Source organism: Urocitellus parryii, chromosome 6 (genome assembly GCF_045843805.1).
Source record: "Urocitellus parryii isolate mUroPar1 chromosome 6, mUroPar1.hap1, whole genome shotgun sequence".
Classification (NCBI taxonomy): Eukaryota; Metazoa; Chordata; class Mammalia; order Rodentia; family Sciuridae; genus Urocitellus; species Urocitellus parryii.
In genome coordinates, this window is record NC_135536.1 from 16,350,974 (window position 1) to 16,375,092 (window position 24,119).

At 40.7% G+C, this 24,119-nt stretch overlaps 1 protein-coding gene across 4 annotated transcripts in view; it reads left to right on the forward strand.

Annotated features, from left to right (window-relative positions):
- Positions 1–7,377: 7,377 nt before the first annotated feature.
- Positions 7,378–24,119, forward strand: part of Ptpn21 (protein tyrosine phosphatase non-receptor type 21) — an 83,026-nt gene continuing 66,284 nt past the window's right edge. The window contains exons 1-2 of one of the 4 annotated variants that reach the window (XM_026400765.2): positions 7,378–7,455; positions 11,434–11,798. In XM_026400765.2, coding sequence (XP_026256550.2) covers positions 11,619–11,798 — 180 coding nt within the window. In that variant the 5' untranslated portion in view covers positions 7,378–7,455; positions 11,434–11,618. Of the gene's footprint in view, positions 7,456–7,524; positions 7,585–10,371; positions 10,419–10,637; positions 10,758–11,433; positions 11,799–24,119 lie in introns of those variants that run through there. The other 3 variants (XM_026400772.2, XM_026400777.2, XM_077800288.1) reach the window with 3 other exon arrangements.

A 24,119-nucleotide genomic window follows, 5' to 3' on the forward strand; every position in this document is an offset into this window, starting at 1 on the left:
TTTTCCTCCCTTCCCTGATCATAAACCTTAGAAGCAGGGTAAACATAAAGAGAGTCCTCTCTTCTCCATTTTCACTAGCTCCTGAGAGTGATTTGTATTAGTTAATCTACTGAGAAAACACAAATGCCCACACGTTTAGCATCTTAAAACACAACTGTTTCTCATCTCCTGGTTTCCATGGATCAGCAATTTAAGCATGGCTTTGCTGGGTCTTTTGCCCAGAGTCTCAGAAGACTGCAATTAGATGTCAGGCAGGCAGTGTTCTCACCTGAAGAATTCCTTTTCAACCTCTTTGAGGTTCTTAGCAGGAATTCATTTTGAGCTGTCATCTGGAGGCTGCCTTGGAGTCTGCCTATGGTTCCATGCCAAGGGCTTCTCCACTTCAGCCAGCAAAGAGAAGCTTCCCTCTCAGCTCAGGTGAGGCCTACTCTTTCTTTTAAAGGCTTTTGTGTAATTAGGTTTGCCCAGGAGGAAGGGGTGAGCCCTCCCAGGTAGCCCTTGCTCACCAGTCCCCTAATCAACTGATTTAGGAACAAATTGACATCTTCAAAACTCCTTATCTGCATGGGTGTGGTGGGTCCCTCCTGGAATCCCAGTGGTTTGAGAGGCTGAAACAAGAGGATCACAAGTTCAAAGCCAGCCTCAGCAACTTAGCAGGACCCTCCCTGTCTCTAAGTAAAATATAAATAGGGCTGGAATGTGGCTCAGTGGTTAAACCCCCAGTAGCAAAACAAAAACAAAAACAAAAACAAAACTCCTCATATTTACCATATTCATTGACTAGAAGTTATCCACACTCAAGGGGAAGGTTTAAACAACACAGAATGTGGGCTTGGGTCGTGGCTCAGTGGTAAAGTGCTGGACTAGCATGCATGAGGCACTGGGTTCAATCCTCAGCACCAAATAAATGTAAAATAAAGATATTTAAAAAAAAAAAACAACACAGAATGAGTAGCAGGAGCAAGAATTGTGGGGTCAATTAGGGTCTGACTGCCATTGGCCCTTTCATAGTCTTATATAATCCTTTCTTCTGAGTTCCTATGGTATCTATATGGGAACTGCTAGTGAGACAGTATGTGTGTATGTGTGTGTTTCCTAACAAAATTATGAATTTTCTGTAAATCTTTAAAGTTCTCCAAAATTTCTTTCAGGATGCTAGACACATGGTACGTGCTTATTAAATATTTGTAGGGTGAGAGTAATTAAATACCTACTTTACAAAAGCATTCCTCATGGATAAATGCAGATCGATCATATACTCATTCAACATTGATGAAAGGCAGAAGAGAAGGGTGACTGACACCAGGGACCTGGAGCCAGACTGTCTAGGTTTGAATCATGGTTCTGCCACTCTGAGACTTTAGACAAGTTGCTTATTCTTATCCTGCCTCAGTTTCCTCATACAGCATAGGTATGATGCTAGTTTCCCCTGCAATGTTTAACATTCTCCTGCAGGTTAATATTTGTGAAGCATTTCACACTGCACCTGGCTTATAATAGCACCATGTTTGCTGATTAAAAATTAAATACCTAGACTGAGCTAGATACCATGCTAGGAGCAAGAGCATACAGATGAGCAAGACTCTCTTCTTTCATGATATTCAAAATCCAGAAGACAAGTAAGTTACCTCTATTCCTTTACCTGCCATTTCAGCACTAAGAACAAAAACATGCTTTGCCATTATTGTGCCATTACCAAATTGGCAGTTGATGTTTCAATAATATTGATTTTAAAAACCCTTTTGTGGGCTGGAGTTGTATGTAGCTCAGGGGTAGAGCACTTGCCTTGTGTCTGTGAGGCGGCACTGGGTTCAATCCTCACACCACATAAAAATAAATAAATAAATAAATAAATAAATAAATAAATAAAGGTATTGTGTCCGTCTACAACTAAAAAAAAAAAAAAATATTGTAGAAAGTAGAGAATATTTTCATTAATATGTATACCAAAGAAGGAAACTTACTAAGAAATATTCAGGGCTGGGTGGTGGCTTAGTGGTAGAGTGCTTGCCTAGCATGTGTGAGGCACTGGGTTCAATCCTCAGCACCACATATAAATAAATAAAAATAAAGGTCCATTGACAACTAAAAAACAAAAAAATAAAAAAAAGAAACATTCAAGGAAGTGTTCACTTTTAGGACAATTAGCTTACAATTATAAGAAAAGAAATTTTAGGCTATTTGAGAATTTAAATACTTTCAGATTTCAGAAAACACAGTGTCTGAGTCACAGAAGGGATAGCCTCACTTAGCCAATGGCATTTGGGGTTTTGAGGCTGATGGAGGTGCTGCCCTGGAAGATGCAGCTTCACAAACCACATCTTATCCCCAGAAAGGTGTTCATGTTGAAGCCCTAAGAGAATCCATTGAAAGGGGTGGAGGTATGAGTTCTGAAGAAGACTTAACTGAGTGGGACACGGTGCTGTATGCCTGTAATCCCAGCGGCTCTGGAGACTGAGGCTACTGAGGCAGGAGGATCTCAAATTCAAAGCCAGCTTCAGTAACTTAGGAAAACCTTGTCTCAAAATAAAATATAAAAAGGCCTATGGTGTGTCTCAGTGGTTAAGCACCCCTGGGTTCAATCCCCAGTACAAAAAAAAAAAAAAAAAAACAAGACTAAACTGGACCATGACAAATGACATTTTTCTCTAAGGGTTAGTGTGAGAACTGGATTTCAACAAACCATAGTGTCAGCTAAGAGGCCTCTGGGCTACCTTCCAAACACAAAAGATAACTGAAAAGAGCATTGACTATGAGGTCAGGAGGGCCTGAGTACAATTTCCAACTGCACGGGGCCTGTGTTCTCCTCTAATATTGGTTCCCCAGTGTCTCTTGTCTCCTATATGGGCTGATTTCTACTGGATTTTTCTATCTATCTATCTATCTATCTATCTATCTATCTATCTATTTATTTATGTACCAGGTATTGAACTCAGGGGCACGTGACCACTGAGCCACATCCCCAGCCCTATTTTTTGTATTTTATTTAGAGACAGGGTCTCACTGAGTTGTTTAGCGTTTCATCATTGTTGAGGCTGGCTTTGAACTTATGATTCTCCTGTCTCAGTCTCCGAGCCTCTGGGATTACAGGCATGCGCTACCGCCCCTGGCTTCTACTGGATTTTGCACACCCTGTGCAAGTGTGCATGAGTGTGTGTGTGTACATCTGTGTGTACAAGATAGGGGAAGGAAGAGGTGGGGATGTGTCACCTCTAGTCTGCATTGCTTTTTTTCCTCTTCTTTGAGTGCTTAATGTCCTTTAATTTGTCTTTTCAAACTCAAGCAGAAGCTGATTGCAGTGATTAACCAGGCATTGCATTCATTTAGGTTAATATGCTCATGTGTAAATTTCCACACTTATGAGAATTATGCATTCACCTATTGTTCAAATGGTGAGTCCTTGAGGACAGGGATAGCATCTTATTCACCTTTCTCCTTGCAATAGCAGTTGACTTCCAATACCATATATATATATATATATATATATATATATATATATATATATATTTGTACTGGGGATTGAACCCAGGGGCGTGTTACCACTGAGTTACATCCCCAGCTCTTTTATTTATTTATTTATTTATTTATGTATTTATTAGAGAGAGAATTGTTTTAATATTTATTTTTTAGTTTTTTCGGTGGACACAACATCTTTATTTTTATTTTTATGTGGTTCTGAGGATCGAACCTAGCGCTCTGTGTATGCCAGGCGAGCGCGCTACCACTTGAGCCACATCCCCAGCCCCCAGCTCTTTTAAAAATGTTTTTATTTTGATACAGGTTCTCCCTAAGTTGCTTAGGAGCTCTCTAACTTGCTGAGGCTGCCCTCACACCTGCAATGCCTCTGCATCTCTAGAGCCACTGGAATGACAGGCGTGCACTTCAGCAATTACTTTTGCTATGAGATTGACATGCTTTTCTATTTTCTTGTCCATTTGAACAAAAAATCACCAACATCATCCTTTCCTTGAGGACTAGGGAAATCTACCCACAAAATTTTCACTCTTTTGCAACTGAAAAGGTGATACACCTGCTACAGTGTTGAGTGTAGCAGGCAAAGCTCAAGATGAGGGTTCCAGAAATCAATGCTGATTTCTCTAGTTCCAGTCCCCACCCTCACTTCCCTGCTCCCCCAAGACATCATGGTCCTTGTGGAGTGAAGAATTGACTCAATTTAGACTTTTGAGGAGGTTGTATTTTATATAGTGGTATATAGTGGGTATTCATCATGCTACCCAAGCACATTAACTTTTTTTTTTTTTTTAACTCCCAGGAAAACAACTGGTCAATGCACTACCCAATGCACAATTTCTATCACTTTTTTTTTTTTAAAGATTTCTTCTTTAGTTGTAGTTGGACACAATACTTTTATTTTGTTTGTTTATTTTTTTATGTGGTGCTGAGGATTGAACCCAGAGCCTCACACATGTGAGACCACTGAGCCACAACTCAGCATCCCCCTTTAACTTTTTAATCGTTCATTACTTTATATGCAGTTCTTTTTTCAAATTTTAATTTATGGGCTGGGGATTTGGCTCAAGCGGTAGCGAGCTTGCCTGGCATGCGTGCAGCCCGGGTTCGATCCTCAGCACCACATACCAACAAAGATGTTGTGTCCGCCGAGAACTAAAAAATAAATATTAAAAATTCTCTCTGTCTCTCTCTCCTCTCTCACTCTCTCTTTAAAAAAAATTAATTTATTTGTATATTTTAGTAATATCTTCCAGTGTAGAAGTATGTGTCACTTTCTGGGTAACAAGAGGAGGTAGATCTACAAACTTGGTTGCCTATATGTTAGTAGAATATATGAGGGAAGGAGGTAACCCTAGTTCTCCCCAGAAGAGCTCGTGTTTAGCAGACAGGGTGGGAAGGGGACTTTTCAATTACGCCTTTGTGTACCTTTTGGGGTTGAGTCATATAAATTACCTCATTCTCTTACATAGAAACCATAAGCCAATAATAATTTTATATCTAACCCTTTGAAGGGGTTTTTCATGTGCCTTGCCATGGGGATGTTACTGCCAAAGTAACATGACTGAGGGAAAACAGAGCTTAAGTACTTGGTCAGTAAATAACATCTGTGGGCTGTGAGGGAGGAAGTTCAACTCAGCTGTCCAACATCACTTAGGTTTTATGATCATTTTCTATTTTTAAAATTCTTTTATTTTCTTCCCGATTCAATTAACAAGTTTTTATTTAGTGCCTACTCTCTGCCCAGTACTGTCCTAGGAATTCTAAAAGAAGCCTCTGTGAAACAATTTTTAAAGTTCCTGCCAAGTACGGAGATCACCATGGAATGGGGTGACTAGAAAGTTGTCTTGGGCCCCTTGAGATGGTGCATGCCTGTAATCCCAGGGACTAGGGAGGCTGAGGCAGGAGGAGCATGAGTTCAAAGTTAGCCTCAGCAATTTAACAAGGCCCTAAGCAACTGAGCAACTGGGGATGTGGATCAGTGGTTAAGCGCCCCTGGGTTCAATCCCCAGTACCAAAAAAAAAAAAAGTGATCTTGAGCTGAGTCTTGAACTGAGACTTGGAGAGAAGCTGAAGGCTTAGACAAATGGAAGAAAGGCTGGAGGGACTGCTGCCTAGAGGAAACCACTTGTTGGGGAACAGAGGGCACACTGGAGAGAAGTAAGATATAAGGGTGGCCTGAGAATCCAGTTTAGAAAGCCTTTAAAGCTAAGGAGGCAGGAGAGCTTGACCTTGGGAGTCCACTGGGAAGAAGTGATAAACCCAGGAGAGAGGTAAGACATGGCAAGAAACCAAATAAATGCAAGACAACCACCTTTGCTGCAGTAATTGGGATGTAAAGTTACAAGGGTTGGGTTTAGAAGTTACCAGGGGGAACAAGAAAGAAAGAACTGAGACATTTCAAAGGAGGAAATATCAAGTCTTGATGACAACTGGAGATGAGAAAGGGAGAAGGGTGAAACATAATTCCAATATTTCTAGCACAGAGAGAAGAAAAATGGCTCATTTTCAGATTTTTTTTTTCCTTCCACAAAAACTGAGCCCCTCTTGGTGTCCAGAACCGATTTTTTTCCCCCATTAGAAACACAGGTGATCTTGCTTGCCTTTGGGTATTCTTGCTGGGCTTTGTTCTCCAGAACCACTCATACCTCTGTGACAGGGCCCCCACACTGGAGCAGCACTGTTTACAGGGCGTTTATCATACACTAGACCAGAAGTCCTTTGTGTGCAGGGAACTAGTCTCATGCATAGTAAATATTCAAGTGTTTAATTGTTGAACAAAGTGAGAGAGATCTAAATGAAATTTAACATTAAAAAGCATTCCAGAAACGTATTAAATCATTGAAATTAAAATTTACAAAAATGAAAAGTTTCTCTGCTCCAACCACTCACACCACATGCCAAGATCACTCTTCCTGTAATGAATGGTGTGTTAGGGTTCACACAATTTTATCCCTCAGTTTATGTTGGAATACCTAGTAATAGCAATAATGGACTGTGTAGTAAGCATAATGCGGCCTAGATTTAAATGTAGCCTTACATATATTTTACCTGCTTATTAGATAATAATTACATTATTCCCGTTTTATAGGACACAGGTACAGAGAGGTTAAGAAATTTCCACACGGCCACCCAGCTAGTAAGTGTTGGAACTGGTATTTGAGTCCAAACAACTTGACGGTGGAGTCACCACCTTTATAGCTCTAGTGTCTTAGAGGAGCGTACAGCTCTCTTGAGGGAACCTACAAGTTATTCGAGGCCTATCGCCTTTTCTTTGGGGGTGTTGGTGGTGTTATTCGCCCACCGTACTGACCACGTCCTCTTGGAGAATACGTGGTTAGAAGCGAGCACTTCAGGTGTTCTGAAATTACCTTTAAAGATCACCACCTAATAACACGGGAATGAAAAACTCTTTACCTGGAACTGAAATCCCCCCTCATTTCATTAACAGGCTTGCTTTATTTGGAAACTCTTAAAATAAGTGGTCACACGATTAAAAAAAGAAGCGGCGCGCCCCCTCCCCGGCGGCCGGGCGCAGCTGTCCGCGCCTCCCCCGCGCCCCGCCGCCCGCATTCCAACTCTCTGAGGTCACGGGCCGCCGCCGCCTCCCCGGATCCGTACGCCCGCCCGCCCGGCCAGGGGGAGGGACGCCCGGCCCCAGCCGCTCCGCCGCTCCGCCCGCGCGTCCCGCGTCCGCTCGTCCGTCTCGCTGCAGCCCCCGGCCCTGCGGGCGCGGGCCTCTGCGTGCGGCGCTCCTCGCCGGCGGGCGTCCCCCGGGCCTTCGCCTCGTTGCCGCGGGACTCTGCCCAGGGGAATGGTCTGCGGGCCGCGTTTTTGGAGACAGGAAGTGAGGCGGGCGATCCCCATGAGCGCGCAGCGGCACGGGCTGGCGTGCGGGCGCGGCTGCGGCGGCCGCGCGGCGGGGCCCGGGGAGGCGGGCCGCTGAGCGGGCGCGCGGCCCCGAGGATGCGGGCGCGGGTGCAGGTGAGGGCGCGGGCCCCGGCCGGCGGGAGGGGGCGGCGCGCGCCGCGGGGCTCCCGGCGTCCGCGAGGATGGGTCGCGGCTGCCGGACCCCGGCGGGAGGTAACAAAGAGCGGAGTCCTGCCTTCCCAGGTTCGCTCGGGTCTGCCCCAGGGATTTCCAAAACGGGTCTATAATTTTTCTGAACTCCGTGGCGGGTTGCTGTGGCTTTATTCTGGTTCAGGATCTTGAAAGTCAGGCATGTTTGTGTCTCTTGGAATATGTAAGTGTGAAATTTGCCAGATAACTTTGGAGAGAAGGGGCGTTTGGAAGGACTGTTGGGTAACGCCTTGTTTTGTTTTTGGAGTAAAGCGTGTTTGCTCTGGAAAAAGGAATTCCTGGATTTGCAAATTCCGACTTGTGATTTCTGCAAATCCTGATTAGATTTTCCACTTTTGGTATGCTCGTCCTATTTTCTTTTGCTGAGAAAGCCTTATGATAATAGTGCGTGCTGGAAAGCACATTCAGAATGTTCGCGTGCTTCAAGTGACAATCCGTACGTATATGCCTAAGAGTAGCTGGCAGATTTTTTTTAAAGTTTGTGAAATAGACAGTAATTTTACCCTGAAAATAGTTGTCTATTTTGTTTCTAGGATATTTTATAGTAGAGTATCAACACAGATGTTTGCACGTGAGAAGCAGGTTTGATATAATGGAATAGACGTACATATCATTTTAAAGATGACATATTCTCTGTCCTCTTAATGATTATTTATATTAATCAACATAGTCAAAGTTACATGTGGTGAGGCCCTAAGTAGTGTGTTTGGGGTAGGTGTGAACCTATAGGATTTCAGAGTTAAAAATGTATTTGAGAAACTTTTGGAAGGGGATGTGGAGAGGAAAAATTAAAGTGAATTCACTAGCAGCAGGACTACCTTTTGTAAACTGTACTGAAACAGAATTTAACATGTTTTCTTACTATAAAACAGAAAAGGTTTGTACAGAAATTATCTCCCAGTTTTTTCTTCTAGAAGCTATGAATTATCTTTCTTTTAATAGTTAAATTATAATTCCAGACCCAACCACCTTTCAAATTATTGCATATTCTTTTACATAATGCAAGTTATTGCATACTTATTATTTGCCCCCCCCCAGAATCCTAATTTTCTATTTTTCTTTATTTTAATAGGTTGTTATATTCAAACATTCTTAGCTTTATGGCATCATTTGGTAGCAAATACTGTACACAAATATAAATTAAGATGTGTAAATCACTGATAAATTTGTAAATTACTAAGCAGAACATTATTTAATGCAGTGGGTTTTATGTAATAAGGAAAAAGCAAGCTGGACTCTTGGGGAAAAATACATGTAAATACACACACACACACCCCTCATCTCTTTCAGCTATAACATTTACCAAAATAAAAAAGAGGAACATTGGCTTTTTCTTATCCCTGATGCTGTAAAACATTTGAAATCTCAGGGATAATTGAAAGTTTTGAGTTTGCTTAATCAAAGCTGAAGTTAATAATTAAGTTATATAGTGTAGTAACTATTGTCTTCAAGGCTTAGTTCTTTGTTATGAAGAACTATCATATTTTAACAGCCCGTAAATCAAATGTTTTATTTTTCTTTTACATATATGCAATATCTTGTCTCTTCAGTCACACTAATCAGTTGTTTCCAGTTATTATAGTTTGTATAAAAAACTGAAATCAACTTATCTCATGGAAGAGAATTTTGTATATATATTTATGTGTGTGTGTGTGTGTGTGTGTGTATACATATATTGGGGGGATACTGGGGACTGAAACCAAGAGTGCTCTATCACTGAATTACTTCCCAGCCCTTTTTACTTTTTGAGACAGGTGCTGAGGCTGGCCTTAAACTTGCAATGATCCTCCTGCCTTAGCCTCCTGAATCACTGGGTTTACAGGTGTATGCCACCATGCCCATCTTTAAAAATCTACACAAACACTGCTGATTTATCAGAAAATCTTCTAGTTAAAAGCTTACTTAAGGTTCTTAAAGTTCTCATTGTTTGATTTTTTTTTCATTTTGCTTTATTTAGTTTATAAGTCTGAAACTGGCAAAGAGAATGAAAACTACTGCAGGTGGACACCATATCTTTTTATAATATTTATTTTCCATTTCTATATTATAATGATTTTACTTACAGAAGGCAGTCAGAAAATATTATTAACACTGCTTTAGGTAGTTCCAGTTTTGGTTTTCCTCTCTGGCCTTCTACCCCTTGTTTTTAATTAAAAACAAAAACAAAAGTAAACAAACAAAAAACAAACAAACCCCACTTTCTGAGGGATAACCAAAGCTCAAAAAACAAAACACAAACAAAAAACCAGACAGAAAACCATGGTCAGGTCCTCATTAGAGATACAGCTCTGTATGTAATTATAGCATGCTTGTAATCTCCTTAAGGACAGCGATGGCTTAGGATTCGTCTTAGATTTCTCAAGATGCTCATTACGCTGCCTTGTGCTCGGAGACGCAATACACATTTGTGGGATGGAATTTCAAAATGTTAAGCTCGGCAAAGGCTAGGGGAATAACTAAATCCTGTTCTCTAGCTGTGCCATTCCCCATCCCCGAGTGCCCATCACCTTTGGGGCTGAGCCACCGTCAGGAGAGGGACAGCCTGCGGACTGGGAGTGGAGGAGGAGCCTGGGATGGAGTCCCTGCTCAGCCCATAGTAGCGTGAGGTTGTGAAAGCTGCAGCTCCCGAGGCCCGGGTTAGGTGAACTGCGCCGCTCCGCGCGGTCCCCGGCTCTAGTTCAGGGAACAGCTCCCACCCAGGCTCGCTGGTGAGAGCGGCCGAGCACTCTGGAAATAGTTGTGATTTTGTCGATTCCTTTAGGGGCGAAAATATTCCCGGGGATATCAAAGTACCCCAAAGTACCCGCTGCCGGTCGCCCCCAGTTTCGGCCCAGAAGTTACCATCAACAGGTGTGGTTAACAACGTTGTAAGTAACGCACTTGGGGCGCAGCGGCTCCCCCTCGGCGTCCCCCGCTGGCGCCAACCTCACCTTCTACGGGGTGCGAGCTGCCCCCTGTAAACGTTCCCTCCGGGAGCGAAGGGCGGGTCCTAGCCAAGCACCTCCGCTCGGAAACGCAGCCGCGAGCGGAGGGTTCCGGGACCTCCGAGGGTACCCGTTCGCCCCGCAACGCCGCCGGCTCTCGACTCGGTGGGGCGGGGAAGCGGGAGCCTGAGTTCACCGCCCAGTTAGCCTCATGGTCTTGCGGAACCCCGACGGCTCCTCGGTAGCCTAGGATGGCGTTCAAGGCCTCGCCCGCCTCTTCAGGTGAATGCCCACAGGACGTCCCGACCCAGGAGAGAACTACCAGAACTACCACGGTTTGATCCTGGGCATTCGTAGGGTCTTTTATGATATGTTTATAAACCAATCAATCCGATAACCTACGTGTTTATACGCCAGCCAGGGTTTTTGCAAATGCTTGCTAAGCAATTCGCCTCCTTTGAAACTCGCAGCTGCCATATGTTAGAAGGGATTAGTCCTCCTATAAGGAGTTCAAGGTTAATTTGCCTAAAGCGTCTGGAACTCGAGCCTAGCCCTTCGGGAGGAGTTTTGCACTTATTTTCACTTAGGCAATAAAAAGAAAAGAAAAGAAAAAAAAAAGCTGTGACATAGGAATATTCCAAAGAATTAATTTACCTGTTAAAAATTAACAGTTCTAAATATTTGGGATTATGGTGGTGCTGTTATTTAATCCTGACCGTAGCCACAGGATGTCATCACTATTTGTAGGGTAGAGTGAGGGGTGGAGTCTGACCCCGGGCCCAGCCCTGGGCTCTGATGGTGAACTTCCCCAGTGCCTCCCTGATCCTGTTAGTGCCTTCTTTTCCAGCGGAGAGGAGAGCTTGTTCTTTAGGCCCAGTTGCATTGATTTTTTTGTGTTTTTTGAAAGCCAAGTCCAGAGTTACCGTGTTTGGTGTAATTAAGGTTCCTCTTTCCTCAGCGCTGGCGTGGATGCTCCCTTCTCTTGGCCTCTGGAGACTCTGTTGCTTTTTAATGGCGGCGGCAGCTGCTGGGTGAGCGGCGCGAAACTGGACAGTGTTCATCCCTTCAAGAGAGGGCCGCTGTCTCCCGACGTCATCACCGCGGGATTTTCCTTCTTTGCCCCTCCATTCTTGAAGGGAGAAGATGCCACTGCCATTTGGATTGAAATTGAAACGCACCCGGCGCTACACGGTGTCCAGCAAGAGCTGCCTGGTTGCGCGCATCCAGCTGCTCAATAACGAGTTTGTGGAATTCACATTGTCTGTGGAGAGCACTGGCCAGGAGAGCCTGGAAGCTGTGGCCCAAAGACTGGAGCTGCGGGAGGTAAGCTATGGAAGAGGCTACAGGCTCCTCTGGCCTGGCTTCATGCCGGATGTGTGTTGGGACACCCATGGCTTGCTCTACCTGTGATGTATTAGTTCAGCCTGCAAGCCCTCCCTGTGACCAAAAAACTTTCCCCATCGTGGTGCCCCATAAGAGAATTAACAGTGCCTGTGATTTGAACATGTTTCCCAAGATGCATCTGCGAATCAAATATGAGTGCATTTTGGGTTATCCAAGTGCCTCTTTTCTAATATAGCCCCCAGTGGGTCATCCTGATCTTTTGATTGACCATTTATTCACTGGCTACTTGCCATAGGCCAGGCCAAGATTCTAGAGATGTATTGTCTGAGCTTGAATTCTGGTGAGTGGTGTTACCTTGTGGAAGTTACCTGATATTATGGCATCCCAGTTCTGAACCATGGGGATGACCGGCACCAAATTCTCAAGAGTGGTTGTGTGATTCAATGTGCATGCGAAGTAATAAGCTCTAATAACTAGTCTGTAACAGTAATCATAGGAAGTTTTGCCATGGGAAACCCCTAATCTAGTTGCTAGGAATTTGTGGAGTCCTCGTATCCACATAATGCCTTAAATTTAAAATGCTATGTAAGGCCTGTAAAGAAAGGGCTCTAATTAAACTAAGGGCCCTCCCTGTGTTTGGCTGCCTGGTTTGGGGTAAGGGAAAGGAAGAGAAACTGGTTATTCCACTTAAATGCCCATCCTATATTCCCAACTGGAAATCTCACTATTTTATAGTTTGCAAAAAGTCAGGAATAGACAAAATTTTTCCCCTGGCAAAATCATTTGTTCATTCAGGATTGAAGACCTAACAGTGCCAAGTACATAGGTTCACTCTAGCATTGATACTAATGAGAAGACACAATGATACATGCTGTGATAGGAGAAGTAGAGGGCATAGGGAGGGGCAGCAAAGGGAAAGCTTTCAGGCCAATGGTCTCTGAGCTGCAGCCTGAAGAGTGGGGCAAGGGAATCCTGCCAGAGGCTAAAAAGACTTCCAACAAAGGGAACTGCTTGAAGCCAAAGATGGAGAGGCAGCAGGTCTCCTTGAAGCCCAAGCAGAAAGAGGAAGGACTGAGGGTAGGGATTCCTTAATGCAGGAATTTTGTTTAGGGTTTTGGACTTATCCAAAATAGTGAAGGATTTTTAAACGAAGGTCTGGTGTGATTTTTTTTTTTTTTTTTTTTTTTTTTTTTTTTTGTGACAAGAGGAATAGTTCAAGTGTAAATTGTGGTTACCTGGACTTGGATAGGGATGGGGAGAAGTAGGTGGAATCTGGAAATACTTAGGAACTACCTACCTTGCTAGGTGTTGGGGAGGGGTTAGCAAGGGGTCTAGCTCTGTACTCAGGTTTTCAGTAGATGGTGGGGAATATAATTGGGAGAGGAAACAAAAAAGAAAGAATGGAGTACAGTTTCAGAAATAAATATCAAGTTGGAGGTGCCACTTGGACACACAGGTGGATATTCCCATCTGGAGCTCATGCAAGAGAACCCGGCTAGAGAGAAGAGATTTGGGAATCATCAGCATAGGTGAGCTAATTGAAGTTAGGAGAGAGGAGATGAGGCTGACCAGGGGAGGAAAAAGGATGTAGCAGACCCCTCAGGGTTGAATAGAGGAAGGGAGAGCCTTGGAAGGAAACCCACAGGTCAGCCCAAAGAGAAGAAAGTAAACCAGGAGGGTAGTTTCAGTGACGAGTCAATCCTGTTTACTTGCATTTCTTTTGTTTTTGCTTCCTTTACCCTTTTGTTTTTGCTTCTTTACCCATCCTTTTTTTCCTACATTGTTTTATTGTTTTCTGTAAATTTCATCCAAATGTATAAAGGTGTGCCTATCATCCCTAGAAAGCTTCTCAAGGAACTGTTTTATTTATTTGTGTATCTAGAGTACCAGGTATGGAATGTGCTCAGTAAATGCAGGTTGAATTGGACCCATGGCATTGCTTTCCTTCTGTTAAGAGGTCCAGAAAAGTTGCCATTTCCAGCTAGATGTTATCTGTCTCAGGAAACAAGCAACTTCATACAACTTGGTATATTATGAACTTGATTTTTAACAGAAGAGCAGAGTACTTTCAGAGGGAATAGGCATAGTCCCTAGAAAATGTCTTGCCCTTGGAGAGACCATCCTATCTTCAACATTTAACTGCAGACATGGTTAGAAAGTTTGTGTAGCAAACTTTTCTTTTGAAAGCTCCAGAAGCTCTAAACTGTAGCATGTAAACAGATGGCTCAAGCACCAGGTCTAATCTTACCATAGGACTGTTCAGAAATAATCTGAGTGGGATAACACCTGTTCCTTGCTTGTGTTACATACCAAGAAATAATCAGTATGTTGGTATCTTGCACTATTCTCCCACTGAGCAAAGAATTATTATGGTGTGCAGATTTGGCTGTTAAAACGTTATTACTGCCCAAAAATAAATTGGTAGAGGGCCAGGGGAGTCTATATTTCGTTTACTTGCATACCATTTCACTTTTATGATGGCAGTTATAGGGGATGCACAGTAAAACCTGTGATAACATATTCCTGTTAATGATAACAGTAGCCTCTTAGAGCTGTTGAAATTCTTTGCCTGTCATTCATTCTAAATTTTACAATATTTTCTTCAGAACCTCTGAAAGTCTTTATGAATCTAAGGGGAATTTGAAAACTTTCTTTCCAATTTTGAAATTATATTATAGAGTTTAAAAAATATATATATATATTTTTTAGTTGTAGTTGGACATAATACCTTTATTTTGTTTATTTATTTTTATGTGGTGCTTAGGATCGAACCCAGTGCCTCCCATGTGCTAGACTAGTGCTCTACCACTGAGCCACAACCTCAGCCCCTGTTATAGAGGTTTTGAAGGAGGTGGTGAGATAAGAAGGTGTCAGTAGGGCATGGCCATTCCCATGGGGCAGTGTCACCTTGTGGAATCTGCACACAGTCTGGTGGTCAGGCTTAAAATCCCAATATTGCTGGGAGGACCTGGGATAAACCAGTACAATAAGGATGGTATGTGAAACCAGGATACAAGTTTAGTAATTTATAATGTGCTATGGAACTCCCAAGGGCCCCAAGTTTGCATGCTTTCAGAGCCAGGTCATGATCTCCCTGCAGGTAAGCCATGTGGAAGCTATGGCCAACCAGTAGTGCTCTGTGAGCATGGAAAAAGTTACATATTTTCATCAGGGGAGTAGTGCTGTCTGTAGGACCTGGCAGGTTCCAGTGAATCGGGGAAAGTTCCTTTCCTCTGGACAGTGCTTCCATGATCTTTGCCTCTATTGACCACTTGAGAAGGCTGTTTGACACAGTGCTCAAGGCAATCTTCAGTAGAGTCAGAAACTCCTGGGATTGGATCCCAGTGCTATCACTTATTAAATCATTATTAAACTACTTAATTTCTCAAATCTACTTTTTTTCTTTTTCAAATCGGGTTTAATAATAGTATCTATTTGATAGCGGTTGGAGGGTTTAATGTTAAATGTAAGATATTTAGCAAATAACCTGGTATTTAGGAAACTCCTGATAATTGTTAATCTTAATTATTATTGTTACTTGTGACTCTTGTGCCATGTTGTGGTGACTGACTAAATTTTCTTCAGATGAACTCTTTTCCTTTTTTTTAAATATTTATTTTTTAGTTATAGTTGGACACAATACCTTTTTAAAATTTATTTATACGTGGTGCTAAAGATCGAACCCAGGGCCTCAAATGTGCAAGGTGAGTGGTCTACTGCTGATCCACAACCCCAGCCCAGCTCTTTTCCTTTTTCTTTCCTTTTTCTATTTTTAATTTTTGTGGTACTGGGGATCAAACACAGGGCCTTATGCATTCAGGCAAGTGCTGTAACCACTGAGTTACATCCCCAGCCCTCTTTTCTTACTTTTGTAATATTATTATTTCTTTCATTTATTGACAGAGTCATGCTTGTTTGTAAAATGTTCTTACAGTGGTCACACTTCTTAACCATTACTAAGCTGTTAAAGTGCTAGCGTGCCGTCATAATTTAGTGGTACTATTTTGAACACCTCTTTCCCTGGTAGCCGAAAAATTAATTTATCAGTGTCGTTGCCCTAAAATACAGAGCTTCAGTAGGGTTTTTAATTGCTCTTTTTGCCTTTTTCTTCCCTCTTATGCTCAAATCTTAGGATTAAAAAAAAGTTTTATAAAACTTTGGGTTAGGTTTATATTTTTTTCTCTAAGGTATTACTTTTTCAAAAATTCTTGTTCAGCAATAGATATTATAATCACATTTTTCATGCCATTGTGGATTTCAATTAGATTCATTGCAAACTGTTCTGATACACTTTGCCTTCTTTGATTTTTAAGGTCATATTCAGCTTAAATTTACATTTGATTGAGGTTTAAGGAATTTTTTAATCTTCAGGATATAAGAAAGTTCTGAAACCATGGAAATCTTTTCAAGATAATTTTTTTGCCTCTCCAGTTTTGGTTTCAAGCTTTGGATATTTGGTTACCCTGTTGTGATTTATCATCGATCCTCATGAAATGTTTTCTAAGTTGTATTTGCAGTACATTACACACATTTTTTGTTCTTTTGCATGTGGTAAGCTCCATTGGGGTAGGATTGATGTTCACTGGGGTATCCCTGGTATGTGAACAGTGCCTTGCACCTTGCAGTACTTAGTTGCTGAATAAATGTCTACTTAGCTTAAGACTCAATATTGTTGCTTTGCATTTAGATTGGTGAGTGTGGACAGCAGGTGAGCAGTGAGCCTTTATTTGCCCTATGATTTTATTTCCCAGAGAGAGCTGACCATTTCCAGAGCTTTGTATTCAGAATGAAGCACCTTTTTCTGTAGATTTTTGTTTCTTTTTCACTTTGGGGCTTCTGAAACACTTAGAAAGGGATCTAGTTCTCGCACTCCCCAGGGGAAGAGTGCTGTGTCAAGGCAAGGTCAGCTTTCCCACAGCACTTGGAACAGATTCTTCTCATAGTGCTTTCTGGTCTATGGGAACAATTTTTAGCTAAGGGATTTGTGGAATCAAACATATAATGCAAACCATTGCCTTCAAACACAACTTTAGAAAGTGTTCTTGGCCACAGGAGTGTTTTATTTGAAATTAGCGTCTTAGGTATTCGAAATATCTACTGACCTATCTTGACTGTTATCTGAGTAGACCTCAGGAATTTCATGTGCATTTCCTTCTGTACTGGCTGTTTTCATCTGGGCTCTAAAAATAGCCTAAATATGTGTAAGGGAAAAGTATTATCTGTGAGCTTTTTAAACTTTTGAGTGGAGTAGTTATTAATTCAGGTATGTGTGTTGTAACACAGATAAGATTGAGGTATAGACAAGGATCAGTAAATATTTTCAGTTAGAGTTATTGGACCAAATATTGAAGCAAATATGTTAGGTTGGCCTCTCCATCTAAATAAAGTTTTCTGAAGTCCAAAACCAATGATAAATGATCAATGATTTTTCTTGTGTTTTAGGTTTTCTGTTACTTTTCTCATTTGGTCTAGAAAATTAAGAAATAGACAATAAACACAAACATGGATATGTCATGCATTTAAAAATATACACTATATAATCATATAAGCTGTTACATCATTTGGAAACCTGTTTATTTAAAGAAATACAGTACTATGCAGCTTTAGTTTAATGTCTAATATATTTAAGTGCTAATAATCCAAGATGTTTGTTTTCTAGTAGGAATTTTCACTTAAGAGACTCATCATCAATTTGCCACAGTAGTGTAGTCTCATGACCATTTGGAATTTAGCATGAATTTGCTCACATGTGGAGGTTTGTGGGTTGAATTACAAAGGTTTTGGGGATTCTCTCTGTCTCTTCTTGTTGTATGTTTTCAGATTCCATTTATTATAATAACTGAAGTTTTGATGGTATTCTGCTTGTCCTCCATTTTGGTGAAAGAAGTTATTGTGCTGGAAGTTTACCTTGCCTAATCTTTACTCTTTGCCACAGATCAGACATTATCTTTTCAATCATTTTAAAATGAGGAAACTGAAGTTATGAAAAGTTCAGATGGTTTGCTCAGAATCACACAACTAATAAGCACAATATCCAGAACTTGAGTTCTTTTTTTTTTCCTCCCTTGCTCTCCCTCTCAACCCCATTTTGAGTCACCCCCCTTATATCAGAGAAGACATTTGGCATTTGTTTTTTTGGGATTGGCTAACTTCACTTAGCATAATCTGCTTTAATGCCATCCATTTCCCTGCAAATGCCATGATCTTATTATTTTTAATTGCTGAATAATATTCCATTGTGTATAAATGCCACATTTTTTCTATCCATTCATCCTCTGAAGGGCATCTAGGTTGGCTCCACAGTTTAGCTATTGTGAATTGTGCTGCTATAAACATCAATGTGACTGGTCCCTGTAATATGCTGTTTTTAGGTCCTTTGGGTATAGCAGAACTTGAGTTCTTATCTGCAGTCTTCTCTTTAAACTTGGACTTTTAAACTTATTGGGGTCCACTGGACCCCTTTGAGAATCTGATGAAAACACAGGGTTTTGCATACAATTTCAGGTGACTCTTTCTCCCCAGTCCATGGGCCCAGGCTGAACTATTGTCCTTACTCATCAATCTAAATGCAAAGAATGTTGAATTTTAAGGTAAGTGACATTTATTCAGTAACTGTGTTGGTGGATGAGGCAGTTTCCCCTTGTTTCCATACAACAGAGTCTTTTCTCTGGTTGTCTTTCTCCAGAGTTAAGATGTTGAGAGGATGTAATATTTATGAACAAATCAAGATCTTTGCTTTTTAAAAAATGAACACATGATATATGTACATATATAGTAATCTGATACGTACATATAGTAATCTGATACATGAATATAGTATATAATAATCAAATTGGGTTAACTGGGCGCCATGGTGCACACCTGTAATCCTAGTGGCTCGGGAGATTGAGTCAGGAGTCCGGTGTTTTCAAAGCCAATCTGAGCAAAAGCGAGATGCTAAGCAACTCAGTGAAACCCTGTCTCTAAATGAAATATAAAATTGAGCTGGGGATGTGGCTCAGTGGCCAAGTACTCCAGAGTTCAGTCTCCAGTATCCCCCCCCCAAAAAAAAAAGACTGGGGTTATTAGTATTTCTATCTCCTCAAACATTAATCACTTCACTTCTATGTGTTGGGAACTTTCAAACTCTTTTAGGTATTTTGAAACATTATAGGTGACTATAGATTGTACTTAACCTACTATGCTATACCAGTACTCCTTCCTCCTAGCTGTTTGGGTGTCCCTTACCTAACCTTTTGTCCATCCCCAGTCCCTCTATTCTACCTAAGGGACCCCTGTATTTTGGGGAGGTTGGGTACTGGGGATTGAACTCAGCAGCACTCAACCACTGAGCCAAATCCCCAGCCCTATTGTGTTTTATTTAGAGACAGGGTTTTACTTAGTTGCTTGGCACCTTGCCGTTACTGAAGCTGGTTTTGAATTTGCTATCCTTCTGTCTCAGCATCCCAAGCTGTGAGCCACCGGGATTACAGACATGTGCCACTGCCTCCAGCAGGATCTCGGTATTAAGAAATTAATATGCTTCTAAATATAGTCTCTCTCTTCCTCCACAAATGACCATTTTTTTCTGTGGCCTCCATCTTTAAGTCTCAGGAAGGGCTATTGGGGCATTCATTTTCTTGATGAGTAAACTTACTATTAAGGTAAAACTCCTTTCAGGGAGGAAAGGGTTGCAGGGTGTACCACTTCATTGTACAAGTGATCCATGTCTGTCTTCCCTACCAGGTTGCACTTTTGTGCCCATCCTGACAGAAGGTGTGTGACAAATCTTCAGTGAATGAATGTATGAGTCATACTTCTTTTTTTTTTTTTTAAACAGAGAGAATTTTCTTTTAATATTTACTTTTTAGTTTTCGACAAACACAGCATCTTTGTTTGTATGTGGTGCTGAGGATCGAACTCGGGCCGCACCCATGCCAGGCGAGCGCACTACCGCTTGAGCCACATCCCCAGCCCATACTTCTTACATTAATTAAATTCTCCAGACATTTGTTGAGACATCTATTTCATTTTTCTTGTCAGATATACACCCTACCTCAACAACATTTTTTTAACAATATTCTAGCAAATATTTTCCTATTCAGTTTTCTAGCAATTTATTTATAAACAAATGTCACATAGATTTCCTTTATCTTTTATGCATTGGTTGGATATCCAGAGTCAATTTTAGATTTTACTTATGATGCTAATTTTACTAGGAAAAACTGCATGCCACAAATTCTATGAGAGAATTATCATGTAGTAAAGATAACTTATCAGGTTTTTGTGCCATTTTCTAAAATAGTGGATTACCCAAATGAGAGCCTTAAAAGGTATGCAGTGTTTAAGTTTACAAATAAGAGTAATTGTGTTATTTTGAATATGATTTAACGAACAGACTAAGAAAATATATGAGTAATTTCATACTAGGAGGCAAAGCCTCATTTTCTTTATGATTCTAAAAGCAAATTGTGTTGACTCATTTATATTAGTTATTTAGAAAGCTTATACTTTGACTTGACAAGTTAATTTCAATGTCAAGTGCATTTTCAGCAGATTGAACTTTGTACCATTAAATTCAGCTGCTGTTGGCAGTGTGGGATTTTGGTGAAAGGTAGACTTTTGGTAGCAGAAGAATTTGAGTTCAAATTCCTAAAAGATAGCTGTTTATTGGCTACTGACCATTTTGCCAAGCACCTATTTTTGGTGTTTTATATTTTCTTTCTTTTTTTTCAAGGGATTGAATCCAGAGTTGCTTTACCACTGAGCTACATCCTCAACCTTCTTTTTAAAATTTTAAAAATTTTGGTATAGGGTCTTGCTAAGTTACTTAGAGCCTTGCTAAGTTGCTGAGGCTGGCTTGAACTTGCAATCTTCTTGCCTCAGTCTCCTGAGTTGCTGGGATATAGGTGTGTGCCACTGTGTCGAGCTCCTTACATGTTTAATTTGACACTGAGTGTAATTGACATTTTGTTTTTTCTTTTTTTAAAAAAAATTCCTTAGTTTTTGATGGATCTTTATTTTTATTTATATATGGTGCTGAGGATCGAACCTAGGGCCTCACACATGCTAGGCGAGCACTCTACCTCTGAGCCACAATCCCCAGGCCTGGCTTCTTGTTTCTTTCTACCATCTTGATGATGGAACGGACCAAAGATGAGCAGAGTCTATAAAACACTCATTAGGGCTGGGGTTGTGGGTCAGTGGTAGAACACTTGCCTCACATGTGTGAGGCACTAGATTCGATTCTCAGGACCACATATGAAAATAAGTGAATAAAATAAAGGTTCATCAACAAATTAAAAAAAAAACACTCGTTAACTGGCAATTCTGCCATTTCCATTTTCTTTTTCATTATGTAAATTTGTTAATTGGATTAATACACAGAGCGGAAAAATGGATCAGACAAAAACAACTGGAGAGGTCGTATCATTAAGTCAGTCCATTAAATTTGGAAGTACACTGCTGAGAATTAATACATTCACAATAATATCTTTTCTTTCCAGAAGAAAACCTTAATTCTTGTTCGCCTATAGTTTGTACTCACAGGTGATGATTAGACAAGTATAGTTTGACTTGTCTGTTTTAATGGCTGGCACATATTTTGAAGTTGAACTTACGTTTGGATAATGACTTCAGGAAAGAACACTTGAGAATTGTTCACTATAGTGTTATAACAGAAGTATGTAGTGTGATTAATAATGATGAGTGTATCTAAAATTTGTATGGTTTTCAGTCACGCAACACCAGAATGCAGATTTCATTGTACACTGGTATACAACTAGTGACAGCTCAAGACTAGTATTCGGCTTTTTCAGCTCCTGGTTGAGCACTTTTTCCTCAACAATACACTCTTTTTCTATTGGACTGCCATTTTTCTAAGTGAAAAGCAATTCAAATATTGGTATTTTCTGTCAACAAAGACAAATCCATTCATGAAGAACATCCTCTATTAAAGAAAACCTAATATGAATTTTTAAAAAAATATTTTTTATTTTTTTAGGTGTACACAATATCTTTATTTTACATTTATGTGGTGCTAAGGATTGAACCCAGTGCCTTGTGCATGCTAAGCAAGCACTCTACCACTGAGCCACAACCCCAGCCCCCCAATATGAAATTTTATACTGTTTAAGGTGACTTAAAAACAGTGCTAATAAAAATGAGTATTGCTTGAGAACTTAAGTAACTTGTTCATGATTATATGGCAGAAACCACAATTAGAGAATAGTTCTGGCTCCTTGATCTGCGTACTCAGAATGTAACCTTTGGCAAGTGACAAGTGGCCTGTTATTGTGTCCTTGCCCTTAATGATAACTCCTACAGTGTGGCCTCCCAAATCTGATGGAAATTTTAAGTACTTTTGAGATATTTGATATCACTTATTATAATTTTTTTGTTTATAATTTACTATTCTGCTTAAAATATGTTTTTGAAGTCACCTGAGGCAAAGAAAGATAAGCATAAGGAAGAACTTGAGTCCTCATGGCCAGCATCAAACTGATGGGAATCCCTCAGGTGTTCAAGGCAGCAACTGTTGGATGGGAAGCCTTTTGTGGCCTGTTTCCTGGCACAGTTGGAATTATCAGGCTGATGAAATACATCCCCCAGAGAATTCCCTGCTGAGAGATTTTCCAAAGCAATATCTGGTTGCACTACTCTTAGATGAATTTGGGACCTTCCAGATGCAGAATCTACACTCAAGCAAGGAAAAAAAATGGTAGAATTAGGAATTCTATTGGAATATTTGCTGTGCCTCTATTGATGAGCTGGATCACTGCAGTTAGCTACAAGCATATAGGTGCATTCACACCTGGTACAGCATCATACCACTGGAGGGTTTCCATGCTCCCCTGTGTGAATTATGGACATGGGGATATGACCACTAGGAATTGTCATTCCATTTTAAATTTTTCTTCTACAGGTCATGATGCTTTTTTTGTTTGTTTTTGTTTTTAGTACTGGGTATTGAATTCAGGCAGGGGTACTTTACCTCTGAGCTATATCCCCAGTCCTTTTATTTTTAACTTTTGAAATAGGTCTTGTTCTGTTCCTGAGGCTTGCCTTGAGCTTACAGTCTTCCTCAGTTGCTGAGATATAGGTGTATACCACCATTCCTGGCTCGTGATTCTCTTATTTATTTGCCTTTTTTTAAAAATTGAGACTTTTATCATCCTATTTCTTGAATATAGAGTAGTTGGATATAGAATAATATCTGTTTTGCTAATAGTATATACATGTCCATGGCTAGTTCATCCTCTTCTACTTTTAAATATAATAAAAAATTTTTTTGAGGGGGTACCAGGAATTGAACTCGGGCACTCGACCTCTGAGTCACATCCCCAGCTATATTTTGTATTTTATTCAGAAACAGGGTCTCACTGAGTTGCTTAGTGCCTTGCTTTGCTGAGGCTGTCTTTGAACTCGTGATCCTCCTGCCTCAGCCTCCTCAGCTAGATTTACAGGTGTGCACCACCATGCCCAGCATACAAGTTATTTTTAAATGTAATCAAAATACAATAAAAATTTAATAAAAGTATCTTAAATATAATAAAACAATACTATATTGTATTTTCATTTTTAACTTTTGGGAGGGTACTACATACTGAATCCAGGGGTGCTCTAACAGTGAGATCTACATCCCTATTTCTTTCTTTATTTTGAGGCAGGGTCTTGCTAAGTTGCTGAGGCTGTCACAGATTGCTGAGGCTGGCCTCGAACTTGCCATCTCCCTCCCATGTTGCTGGGATTAAAGATATGTGCCACTGTGCCTGGCTGTTGTATTCTCTTTAAGGTAATGGAGAACATTAAATAATATTCTTTCAGGCAATAGAAATCAACCTTTCCTAGGTTCTTTATTAAAATACATTACAACCCATATTCAGTTAGATTTCTAAAATCCTCTTTCTAATTCCCTTTATCTCCCTATTATCCTTTTCCCCCAGCATCAAAACTGTTTTTATGTTGTACAAAACAACGATAAATTTAATCTGACAGAAGTGATTCTCAGGGCCAGTGTGGTGATGCATGCCTGTAATCCCAGTGACATGAGAGATTGAGGCAGGAGGATTGAGAGGGCAGCCTCAGCAACTTGGTGAGATCCTTAGCAACTTAATAAGATCCTGTCTCAAAAAAATAAAAAGGGATGGGGGATGTAGCTCAGTGGTAAAGCACCCCTGGGTTCAGTCCCCATAGTGTTAAGTTACAACATGTAGAAATATTGTTCATGTTACTCACTGTCTTTGGTGAGATAAGATAGAGGGAATAATTAAGATTTGAGTTTGATAAAACTTGAAGAGCCAGGGCCGGAGGCTTATGCCT